General features: G+C 35.8%; 1 protein-coding gene across 1 annotated transcript in view; it reads left to right on the top strand.

The window, feature by feature from the left end:
• Positions 1-5,725, top strand: part of RFX3 (regulatory factor X3) — a gene marked incomplete at its 5' end in the record, with an annotated part of 157,979 nt that extends 152,254 nt beyond the window's left edge. The window contains 3 exons of the mRNA XM_082842342.1: positions 904-946; positions 4,913-5,147; positions 5,380-5,725. Of these exons, the coding sequence (XP_082698468.1) occupies positions 904-946; positions 4,913-5,147; positions 5,380-5,443 (342 nt within the window). The 3' untranslated portion in view covers positions 5,444-5,725. The remainder of the gene's footprint in view (positions 1-903; positions 947-4,912; positions 5,148-5,379) is intronic.
• Between the last annotated feature and the right edge of the window lie 7,798 nt (positions 5,726-13,523).

Genomic DNA, 13,523 nt, shown 5'->3' with positions numbered 1-13,523 from the left:
CTTTTTGAGAAACCCGAATTTCTAATAATGACTTATTCTGAATCTTCAGCTTTAAAAAAAAAAGTAATGTTTACCATTTAAAAAGCAGGTGCGATGAGGTTTCACTCCACCTTTTTCCAATTAGCTTCGTTACCTCTGCTCTTCAATTTTTTATTTATGTTCACCCTGAGACTCTTAAAATATATTTTTTCACTGTAAAAATATCAAGCTTTTGAACTAAGGTAGCAAGTAAAGTCTAAGCTGAAGGTTATTAATTGTTCCATATTGTTTTAATACCTTTTTTGTTGCATTAGTAACAATCAGATGCATTTCTTTTTTAATTTGGGACACTGTTATCTTAGTAAATAAGAAGATCAGTTACAAGAATAGAAGTCTCAAAGATTTTGTAAACATAAATACTCTCAGCGTTGGGGCTCCTATTATGTTTTTCATTTCTACAAATAAAAACTCAAAAAAACAGAGTTCAACCAAGTGGCTGGACCATGTTTCTATAGTGTAGACTCCAGGTGGACTCACGGACAGTTAATGGGGGTGGAGCTGATGCATCCTGCTTCGTCAGAGCTTTTCCAAATTTATTCTACCACATCCATCTTCATCCAGGTCAGCCAGGCCCCTATTGCTTCACTGCTGAGTTCAAATAATAAAAAGTAAAATGGAGCATGGAAGACAGAAAATTGTTATCCTTTTGCAAAGAGGCTAAGACAGCTAAATTGTGACACAGTTTAAACTGTTCAATTTTGACAGGTTTGATTGGAAAATTAGGTGACCTGTAGTTAGAGATCAAAATGGTCGCTAGTTTACAGTTTTAAAAAGTCGTAGTGTGGTATTTTTACTGCAGTCTCTGAGAATATTATTTTATTCTGCTTGGTAGTAACTGTTGCACAAATAACTATTGTTTTGCAGTTTGGTGATTTAAATGCTGTGTCTCCTGGAAATCTGGATAAAGGTAAGAATTGAAAATAATGTACATTTTTAAGGACTTTTTTTGAGTAAGAAATTCTCATAGAGGAAAATGTATATGTGTATAGCACTTTTATTTTGTGGAAATGGCATACAATCCTTGATGAATATGATAGTTAAGTCTTTTGGAATCTTTTTTATTTCTCCATTTCTGTGCTTTCTTTATGTTACATATATTAAGTACAAGAATTGAATTTAAATACAGTTTAAACTCTTCTTGATTTTTTTTGCCTGCAATTAAGTACAAGTAACCAGAAATTATTTCTGGCTTTTGCCAGAGTCCTGAAAAAAGTGATAAAATTGGGTCAAATATTTTTATTTAAGGCCCACCCGGCAAGAAAAAGATTCCTCAGCGTACTCAAGTCACCAATTCACACTTTTCAGTGGAAAAAGAACTCAGAGATAACAATGAAGTTTACTATAAAAACAAGATCAGTATTGGGGTAGATGAAAAGGATAACATGTATACTTCTTAAATTTTCATATCAGCATTGCCACTCTAATGTGACAACACAATATATAATTCTGAAGAAACTCACGACCTATAAAACCACAGAGTAAAAGGTACAGGGCTCGAAGGAAAATGAGGTTGGAATAGAGTGCACACAAAGAGAAACAATTCTGAAAAAAATACTAGCTCAGTTGTTGTTTTTCATTTTTAAAGGAAAATGTCTAATAAATAAGCACTGCAGAAAATATATACCTTTCTTCAAAAAACAAAAACAAAAAAAGTGAAGATTTCTTGAGGTTTTAAGGAATTGAGTTTTGGAGTCAGGGACAAAGTGTCCATAGACTGGGGAGAACTACACCATTATCCCTTCCAGGACAGAGCCAGAGCCAGTGGGGAAACTGAGGCGTGAGGAAGCATGTGGGGAATCCGCACACGAGGTGCCACACTGTTCTCTGCAGCGTCCTGTACTAGGGTACTCCGTGTTCAGCTTCCGTGCCTCCTTGGTGATGGAAGACATTCACATGCCGGGGAAAGTCCTGTGTGAATCAACATCACTCCCACTTTAAACTCCTATCACTATTTATCAACTGTGTACGCGTTAATTCCTGTTTTAGCAACATGCATAATAGCAAAACAGGAAAAGTAGAGAATGATAGCCCCAAAACATCATTTTTGCAAATATATACTCTATAGGATTAACCAAAGAAACATCAGAGAGGCAAATCAATGATGAGGCCAGTTTGTAAATTCAGAGCAGGAAAAGTGGCTGTTGAAATGCAGGCCCAACATATAAGGCAACTCCGATGATGCACTGACACCAAAGCCTCATAATTCAAATTTGGGGATTTCATCCCAGGGTGTCCGGAGGTGTAGTAGGAATGTTACTCCTGGGCCAAACACTGAATGGCAGCCAGGCTTCCTTGTCAAGCGTTGAACCAAAGTTTTGGTAAACTCCAGCAGCACCTAGTTTTAGTTTTTGTGTACCAAATTCCCATAACTTCAAGTAGGTTCCCAGGAAATGTCTTTTGAGTCTCTATAGGAGCATAAAATGTCTGTGGGAACTAGAGAAAGGGCTTGCTTTTGTGATTGCTTTGTAGCCTATCCAGAGGAACCCTGTCACTCACAAGTGGACCTGAAGCAGCATGGCCTGGAGCACTGGAGTTTGTTCTGTCCATCTCCCCATTGCCTTTTCCGTCCACAGCAGGGTAGATGAAAGGACATCCCATTCTCTCTCCACTTGCCTGCCTGCTTGAAATGATATTTTTTTTCTTTTACTGCTGCCTCTTTTATTACTTTGACACTATTTCTCAGTCACAGAAAAGTTGGTGGAGAGGGAGCCAAGGAGCAGTGTGACTTGCCCTCACCTTCCTCGGGTGGCTCTGCTGGTCCCATTCACCTCTAGACTGGATGCTTCTTGAGAATTAACCAAACTAGCATATTCAGAACCTAAGGTTTGAATGTGAAATCTTTAAGAAATTTTGGGGGGCTTTTTCCACAAAATGAGAGTTTGATTTTTTTCTGGATAATAAAAGTAACATTAGTTATGTATAAAGATTTCAAATAATGCAGAGAATTAGAAATTACAGAAAGTAAAAACTTCATAGTCAAAAGTCAAAGAGACTACCACCATTAAGAATTTAGTATGAGGATCCTTCCAGACCTTTTGTTTGTTCATATGAAAACAAATACAAAAAAAAATGCAAAAGTGTCATACAAGCATATTTTGATTATATCCTCTTAATGAAGCAAATGTCTACCAAACGTAGCCCTTTCCGGCAGCTCGCCAGCCCTTCGAATGTGCTTGTTCGGACAAACTGTAATGCTATCCTCAAGTCCTTTACCAGAGGCGAACGGTAACCGGATAAAGCAGGTGGCCAAGACAGCTTACCTCGTCCCAGAGAACTTCTCTGTTTATCGTTCGATGCATCACAGACACCATTTCTAGTCAGTACATCTAATCTCAATCTTTTTAATCACACAACCTTCCCAGAAGACGTTGCTCCCGGCAACTGCACAACTGTACAACCTGCACCTTATATGGAGGCCCTATTATTCCTCACCACTTTTCTCTGGAACCATCTTTGCACCAATTGATAATAAGAGAAGCAACGTCAGGGAGCCCATTTACGCCGAGAACTGTATTAGCAGAACTGCTGCAGGTGTGCCCCAAATGGTAAAACTAGACTCAACACCTCTTAGACAGAGTCCAGCTGACATTGCAGTAACTTGTTACACACTCTTTGCATGTGACATGCCATAGAATATAATGGAGATCTGATTCTGTTAATACAAAAGTCACCATAATAAGTCAAAAATATAAGAATAAGTATAGATATCTTTTATTTATAGATGAGGTTTTGGTGTAATTATGTGTGGAGACTTTTTCGGTAAACAATAAAACATGTCGAGGATGAAGTAAAAAGACTTTTTTTTTTTTTTTTTTTTTTTGCCTGTGCCACGTGGCTTGTGGGATCTTAGTTCCCTGACCAGGGATCGAAACCAGGCCCAGCAGTGAAAGCACAGAGTCCTAACCACTGGACCGCCAGGGAATTCCCAGTGAAAAGATTTTTGAGGCAGAAATATATCCCTAGCTGTTTAAAAATTAGCGCTTATGAAGAGGTATTCTCTCCACTCCCCTGAGGAAAATCTTACACAGTAGTAAAGCTGTGTGAGAGCATTTTCTCTCTATGCTGTGCTTTTGAATTTTAACAGTGCATGCTGGAAAAAATTAAATAGTATTCCATTATAATGATGTTTTAGTTAATATAAAATGTATTAAAATTTGGAGGTAACAGTGACTATTTATACACCTGATTTCCAGAAATGAATACTAGCTGTTAACAGAGAGTATCAGTGTTGCTAGGAATGGAAATTCACTGTGCATTTTTAATCTGATACTACTGCCTCAGTCTTCATTTTGTAATAAAAGTTAAGGGTCTAATTAATATTGTGATCTACAACATTCATGTGCACAGAAAGTCTGTAAGCAGCCCTGCTTATGCATGCTATAGTTATTTTGTGACTCAGCATAGGTCTCACCTACATTAACATCAGCACAGATAAAATGTATATCAGATGTAGATTTTCAGAGGAAAAACAAATTTTTTTCTCTCTTCCTTCCTTTTGTTTTTTTCATAGTTAGCATTTTTCAGCGCAATACATTCCCCAAAGCCAGCGTAGTGTACCCAAGTGACTATAATGACACAAATTATGCCACTAGTTAATGTAAAAACTTTAGGGAACTCCAAAGGTCTTCTTAAAAGACCTATTAAAGATATCAATCACAAACCCAAGAATAAATTACCTTTGCTGTGTTTAAAAGAATAGAGCACTGACACAGGTAGAATCTGTTGAAAGGACAACCCACAAGCTTTGTCCCCCGAGAAGCGCTAAGGAGTTGCTTTCTCAATGTACTGTATTAAAGCGTTCCTAAAGCATTTGTTGATTGCTCCTTCCCAGTTCGTCTTCTGGTAATAGTCTTGGTATTATTTGTTTGTGCAGATGAAGGCAGTGAAGTGGAGAGTGAAATGGATGAGGAATTAGATGACTCTTCAGAACCTCAAGCCAAAAGAGAGAAAACCGAGCTGAACCAGGCATTTCCGGTAGGCTGTATGCAGCCTGTCCTCGAGAGTGGCGTGCAGCCAAGCCTCCTGAATCCAATTCACAGCGAGCACATCGTCACGAGTACTCAGACTATCAGACAGTGCAGCGCTACAGGAAATACCTACACTGCAGTCTAAAGAATATTAAAACGTATTTTTCCAGCTAACATTAACCCTGTTGATATTGGGCTTAAGTTGAAATTTTAATAAGCCTGAAGGTCAACGGTTGTCAAATTCTCTGTGCTGAACATTACCTTTTTGGAGTTGTGAAATGGAATGGGTGTATGTATTTTGCCAGGTCTTTTTTTTTTTTTTTTAATGTAAACAAATTATTTGCTTCTTAATGATGAGTTTTTTTCCCCTTAGTTTTGGGTGTCAAGAAGGATTTTTACAACACTTAATGTCAATGTTTTTGTTTTCTTATAATTAAAAAATAATTTACATTTTTTGTAGCTTAAAATATTTTATTGTTGATTGTTAGTCTTGGTGTATGATTTCATGTGTAAGTTTTTAATTAGATGCACTTCTGTGAAATATCAAAAGAAATGATTTTCTTTGATTTACACTGGAGGCATGCCCACTGGGCAGCAGATGCATCAAATTTGCTTTTGAAAGGTGCTTTTCATCGGACAGAACCACAAGACACTATTTTCATAACATTTTGGAGTATGGAGAGAGAATACAGAGCATTTTTATTATAGTGCTAGAGGGTTGGGAAGGTCATCTATTTTTCTCTGAAGAAAAGTTGAGCTGTGCATTTATCAGTTCAGAGTAAATGACAGAATTGCAAGAGATTATGCTAATATGTACATAATTTGTGTACATAATTATTAAACCATGTTAATGCAAGCTTCCGTTAAACATTGAATTTTAACTGTTATTTGCATACCAATTCCTCTGTTTAAAGACTACTGATTCTGTATTTGGGACCACTGCACAGATGCATTCTGCTGTTGAGTGGGGCTGTTATAGTTAGATACTGAAGCTGAAAAAAATGACTTGACTTTTTTTTTTTTTTTAAGTGTACATGCTACTTATGCTGAGCTGGACATACAGGAAACCATTCCATTTGAATGACTTTCTTTTATTCCAGGTCTTTTTCCTAATAGTAGTTCAATATGCTGCTATTATAAAAGAAAATTTATGGAATGCAAGGAATGTAGCAACCTGCATATCGTTATTTCCTTCAAAAATATTTCCTGGTTTCTAAAGTATGTGGATTTAAATTTTAAACAGAACCTGAAGGCAGTGTAACTGGCACACCGCACTGTTGCTTATCCCCAATTCTGTAGGATTTGGATAGGTGGCTGGATGGACCAGTGCCGTTGAAGAATGTACATCAGGGATCATCGTACCTCGGCTATTACATGGTGCCTTAAAACAGAACTGAAGCTAAGGTTTAGTAAGGCTTATTTTGTTCATGTGAATTCCTCTTCAATCCATTTGACAAGGTGTGCCTGTCATTTTCAGATTCCCGAAGTAAGGACAGGTAACATGTTCTTCAAAGGAAATTTAGGGCAAACAAAGCAAAATGAAAAGACAAAAATCACTTCCCCTCTTTGAGTGACCGTGAATTTATTTTTGTTCCTAGAGCTGAATATTACTTGATTACAAATCACATTGCTTAAGGATTAAGGATCAGATTGCTATTGTGAAATAGCAGGCTAGTTTTAATTACCAACTTTGTTACAGAAAATCATATATATTTTAGACCATTCTTATCTAGTTATAACTTAAGAAAATTAACACAATAAGCAGGTACTTATTGAAGTGCATCTTTTCAGTCTAAATGTTTCTCTGTGTGTCTCAGTGTCTGTGTGCCCACATGCACGCGCGAGTGTCCGTGGGCAGGAGTCAGCTACCAAGTCAGAAGGTGAGATCCCAGAGAGGATAACACCCATCCCTACTTTAATTTATGTGAAAAGCAAGGTTCTTTTAAGCTCTCAAATTATTAACCAACAACAACAAAAACAGGCACATCCATTTATTTAAATAGTTCTAAAAAAGCTAATTAGCAAAAATAAATAATACACAAATGCATAGAGCCAAAAAAAGGGAAAGCACAAAATGATTTACAGATTATTAATGAGGCCTATATTACACTCAAGACGTTTATCTTTCCAGTTTTATTAGGGTGGGGAGGGTGGGGGCGGGGGGGTGGAAAGGAGAGGGTGAGCCAGTCTGTACAGTTGAAAATACCAAATGGCTTATTGGGTAACATGCAGTACATTTCAACTGTTGTTACTTGATTGCCTTAGACTACTCAAATAACTAAGATCAACAAAGCTTCTTAAGTAAACTTTAAATCATTCAGATATAATTTTTAAAATCGATTCAAATTTTGTATCATACAACTCACTCACATGTTTGAAAGTCTTCACTAGCATCCTAGCATCACCTTCATTTAAATGTCATTTCAATGATCATTCCCCTTTTTCCTCCCCTAAAGGCAATGAATTTGCACTATCACACACACAAACGCAAACAAACACCTTAAAGCTGCAAAGACTGTGTATCTACTTCATCGTGCATTAGGAAAGGTTTACAGGTAAAATTAAAATCTAAAAAGGAAAAAAAATTCTTCATTTTGATGCTCCTTTCTGAATTTTTTCACTTCCCCATTCACAACCCCCAGAACTTTATTATATCTGTGTTGGACCAAATGTATTTACTGGTTTCATCTTGTTTATTGAATGATTTTAAATGTATTTATTATCATTGTTTAATTTAATGTTGGATATATTTGTCTCATTAGAGGAATCTGATAATGGCAAATTTAGATTGATGAAAGTTAGGGATTGGGCACCCTACAGGATTCAACATTTCTTCCAATTGTTCATGGTTTGTTCTAAATTAGGACAGATTAGAGGAATTAAATATTATTAACTTGTCTCACTAAAAATATTCTAATGTCTTTCATGAGCACAGTTAGGAACATTTATTCTTTGTGACTAGGGTAGGTAGTTCTGATCAATAGACAAAATAACATCTACGATCTCTGCTATTTCCAGTTATCTGTAATCCACAGTAAGACACACACACACACACATATATATACAAGATCTCACACACACACACACACACACACACACACACACACACATCTTAAGCAATTTCAAATTTAAATTGTGAAGTATATTAGAAAATAAAAAACATCATAATTTATACAATTGAGCAAATTGGAGCAAACATGTATTGAACATTTTATTTTCATTTTTTCTGTTCACTGAAACTGACTTTTCTAAATAATATTATGACACTAACATTCTCAGAGTAGATTTATTGACAAGTGGCAAGTACACATTTTAAGGACTTCTTAATATTTCTTGACACTGTAATTAAACACTAGTCATGAAAAATATCTATGTAGACTTAGTGCTATGCTTTCAGTGAGGAAAAATGTGAGGAAGGTATGTTGGCTACTTTTAAGTTTCAAGAAAGATATTTCTGTGTAATAGGATTGAGTATCATGGGTATAGTTTGATCTTCACATACACTTTGAGAATCATACCCAAAAGATTGGCATTCACAAAGCCAGTGAACAATGGGGTGAAATGGATGAACCATGTCCTTGGAACACAGGGCCCAACTTTAAATTTTTTCATTGGATATCAAGTGGCTGGTCACTTTTTCAGGATTCTCATCCAAACTACGCTTGAACTGACTGTATAAGTCTTACTGCCTTTACAGAAATCTGCTTTCCTTTTTGTGCTTTTTCTTGTACTGTATAGCACGGTTCATGCACCTCTCTTTAGATGGTGTACTTGAAAAACAAAAGTAAATTTTAGAAAATGATTTTTAACACTGCATACCTAAAATTAGTAGTGTGCAACATTGACTGCCTTTGATTTGTAGTAGACGAGTGAAAAGGAACACGTTCTTGTAGAATGCTGTTAAAGTCATTCAGGACTGAATACGGTTTCATTACCGTAATCATGAACCTTTTTACATGAACGCACTCTCTAGAAGTGCTAAACGTGATGCATTTTCAAATTTGAAAAATTCTTCAGATGATATATTCGAAACATCTAAAATAATGCTGTGCTTGAAATATTAGTGTAAAAGAAAAAAATGTGGGTCACTGTGATGTTGGTCCTCCCTGTGTGGACACAAGTAGAAAGTAAAAAACTGGCAAGTCACCTTTGTGTGCAATTTGAGGCAGTGGTTATATACAACAAATTGACCTTTGTTATAACCTCCCCTCCCCCAAATTCTTGGTGAGAAAATAGCAATCATCAAAAAATTGAAGTTAGAACTTGTGATTTGTATGAATCACACCAGAACATGGGGGAGAGGGGTTGACATGCAGTGCTATTGAAAATTAGGCTTGTCACTAGATCAGATCAACCTCCATGTGTATGGTTAGAACAAATCAATTAATGGAATCCTAGTATTTCTGCAACTTTGGTGATTTTTTTTAAAACTGGAATAGAAGCATTAATTCAGTGCTTAGTTCTAGTATTAGAAAACCCCTTTGATGTAATGCCTTGTATTAACCCTTTGAGCATTGTAAGATATACAATGGGGGACAAAAGCCTTTCAGATCATTTATTTAGACTTAGACCGGTAAAATATACTCTATATCCAAATGTCTAATTATGCTGTTTTTTAAAGGGGGGGGTAGGAAGAGAAAGTGTTTCCACGCTGAACACTTGCATTTTATATACAACTCTTAATTTTCTTCAAGAGGGCTTGATATATTTATTCCCAAATATTCACTGCCATCTAAGTAAGTGTACTGTTTACAGAAAAAAAATCAACTTTTCTAGCATCACATCATGACTCTAGAAAAGGAGGACAAATACATGGGCCTGTAGACCTATGTTGTAACTGATCTCTGCACATTGAAAGTACCTAGATTGCCTTTAAAAGGTATGATAAAGAAAGGGTTACATTTCTTTCTTTTTTTTTTTTCTCCCCAAACAGAACAAAAGATCTCGTTTATTTAGCTTTAGAAAGTACAATTGTAAGTGAAGCCTTAGGAAGAAACAAGTTCAAGTGGATAAAGAAAAACTGAACTATGGGGCAGGTAAGCTATTTGGAGTTAGATCTCTCATAAAATATTGTTTGGGAATTTCATATAGGGCATAATTTTATCTATGCTCCAAAACTTTAATACTTTGTCAAAAAATTATATATAGATAGAATGGAGAGCAAAGCACTTGATTTTAAGCTCATCTGTCAGGAGATGCTATGACTACTGCTTCTGATATCTGTAAATGCCAGTCTGCTTACACAATTGCTGACTTTGCTCAAGGGCCTCTCTGCGTGCACTGGGCCCCCTTTGTCCCCTGTGAGAGGGAACATGAGAGCAGTGTCGTCTGCAGATGTGCTTGCGCTGCCCTAGCCGGGCGCTCATAAAGAGTGTAACCTATTCCGATGTCTGGTGAAAGGACATCCATAGCATAGTGCAAGTTTGCCGTAAACATTGCTTTTTTAGGCAGTTTAGGAAGTCAAACCATGCAAATTACTCATGTGTTAACATGCAATACTCAAAGGGTTTTAATTTAACTCTCTTCTTTTGAATTCTTCATGATGATTTACTGTAAATGCTTCTCAGTTTGCATGCCTTGATCATTGCTGCTAGTGATTTTATGTGCCAGTAGACCTGAGTTTAGTTTACCAATTTTACTTAAATAGTAAAAGCCACTTACAAAGTGACTGCCTAGGATTTTTTTTCCTTTGGTTTGAAGTAATTGGTAATATGTCCTATTTTCAAAAATGTATTTTGTCTCTTATTTGGTTCTGGTATTTGATCCTTCCCTCCCCCCACCCCACCACCACCTCTTTCCTTTGTTTTTTTAAATAAATTATGATGTTGGGATTGGAAGCCCTGAGTAATGAAATCTTTGGTAAGAATTGTTTAGCTCAATAATGAGGACAACAAATCTTTATTAGAGGAATTATGATTCTGGGGAGGAAAGAAAAAGTGAAAACTCCCATTGACAGTTGATTACCAAGTAAATTTTTCCTTCAATGAATTAATACTTTTGAACAAATAATTGCCTTGTTTTAACCTGCTAAACACGATTTTAAATGACCCAATAAAGGAGGTATTGAATTTTATTCGTTTAAAAAGCATCTTTTGTACCAAAGCAAATTTTTTTCTATACTCATCTCCATCATCAATTGGGACCTATGGTGGTGACCAGTGCATTGGTTACAGAAACTATAAGTGAGTGCCTTGAGAAAACTTGGAAATTTGTGCCTGGGGTGTTAAACTTTTAATTAGGTTAATTGTAGTGCTTACCAATCAGTAATTCTACTATCACTCAGGGCTTTCGTACCTTCTAGGTAAAACTTCTTTCATTGTGTTTTTTTAAAATACTGTATTTTTTTTTAAGTGCCATCATTTAAATTTCACTTAGTAAGTGGCAGATTACATTATTCAGTCCCACAAGCACAGAAACATAGTAACACTAGGAGATATTTGAACATTTATTTTACAATCGACTGAATATATTATGTAAATGAGGTAAGCAACTTTTGTAGAGATTGTATGTGTGAGATAATGTAATGTTCTTTTCCAGTTTTTGGACTACAGTTGAATAAACTTTTTAATTATTTAAAAACATCTTTACCGAATAACATGTGATGGTTTTTTGTATAATGTATTTGGTTTTGTAAATACGTATTTCCTGATGTGATTTTTGTGAGAAATGCTAAATCTTTTAGTATATCATGTCCTCTCAAAATTGGCAGGAGCTAAATAATAGTTTGTGGGCGATTTGTATTGTGTACTGTACAATAACTGGGGAACTTTTATAATTATAAAAATATATATTAACTTTTAGTGTGTTGTTTAAACAAATGACTGGAACATACTAAAGATATTAGTAGGATTTTTCTGAATATTTCAGACTTGAACTCAGGCTAGCTTTCTTGTGTTTTTCAAAACAAAATGGTGTCTTGTCTTTTAAAATCAATAAATTTGTTTCCTTGTTACAAATACATTCGAAATGGCTTGATTCCCACCCACCCCACCCAACCCCGCAAATCATTGCCAGGATGCTTATATTACACTGTCTCATCTAGAGGGTAGTCTCTGTGTCATTCACTAGCCTAGAAACAAAATTAAGTTGTTTTCCTTTTTTGTGTCAAATGAAATTGGCAATATTTATACATGAACAGCACAAAAAGAGAAAACAAAATTATAAGCCCAGCAGGGTACAAATCTTACCCTCCAAGAAAATTAGTGATTGAGTGCTGTTTAATTTCAAAAGCTGTCAACATTCCCATTGTAAATTCCAGATTTTTGGATGTTCATAATGTGTTTGTTTTGTGTCACTTCACATTGATATTTGGCACCCAAGTTCCTTGCCTAGATTGAAATAGCTTATTAAAATTCATTTTAATATACATAAGAAGATATCCTGCCCCCATTTTTTTCTTCTTTGAATTATATATTTACATACCGGAAAATTCATCCGTTTTAGTGTACATTTCTGTGAGTTTTGACAAACACACACATTCACGTAAACAGCACCACAATCAAGTTTGAAACATTTTTTACCTTGTAGACCTTTTTTTTTTTAATCGTAATATACATAGGGTCTCCTCCTAGAATATGGAATAGCCAGTTCATTTGGGTTTCTTTAAAGGATAGAAATGAAAGGCAGAAAATATTATTTGGGAATCTCCAGCATGGTGCTTTCATATCATAATACAAAGTTACTTCTAAAACAAACATCGACATGTTAGCCCACAAAAACACCAAAATCATTCTAATTTATATGGACATTTAATTCAGTAACATAGAAATGTACCAAATAATGTTATTTAATAAATAAATGAAAGGAAGAGACAAAATTATAGCCAGTATAAGATACAATATAGAGACAAAATTATAGCCAGTATAAGATGCAATACTATGCTAGAAAGAAAATGAATCTGGCCAATTTAGGCATTTTTATGTTGCAGCCATCACACATGGGAGATATTTAAGACTTTGTACAAAGAAATAGAGTTCACAGTTTCTAACCTTATTTTTGTACTTGGTTTCCCTTGGAAATCTGAGGTCTTTCAAATATATCCTATAATTAGTACCTTTACTTATTGATTACAATATTCTTTCCCCCATAGGTTCTTAATATTATTTCCTTTTCTTTTGGAATCTGGATATTTCAAGACTTGAACTCAACCCGAGAAATGTCACTGGTTTTCATTAGCTGATTCAAGTCAGTCCACCAGATTTTTTCTTCAGCGTGGTCTAAAAGTAATGCATGTTGAAATTTGTCATTTGGCTGACACGCAGACTTTTTGTGTGTGGAACACCATAATAAGTAGAGTGGCTGCCATTTTGCTGAGGATAATGTACTTTGAAACTGGGGGAAGGGAGCAGGAGAGCACTTGGTCTGATTCTGGTCTGCTTCTCTCGGAAGCAACAACTGGACCAGGAGGCAGGGTCTGCTTACCCTTACAGGGGCTGGGTGGCAAGCAGAGGATTTGGGCTGAGGGACCTTAGACATAGTAGCTTCCTGGTTTTGCATCAGCTTATTGATAGCTCTGAG

This window comes from Leucopleurus acutus (assembly GCF_964270905.1).
Source record: "Leucopleurus acutus genome assembly, chromosome: 7".
NCBI classification, from domain to species: domain Eukaryota; kingdom Metazoa; phylum Chordata; class Mammalia; order Artiodactyla; family Delphinidae; genus Leucopleurus; species Leucopleurus acutus.
This window is presented reverse-complemented; position numbering and strand designations above follow the sequence as displayed.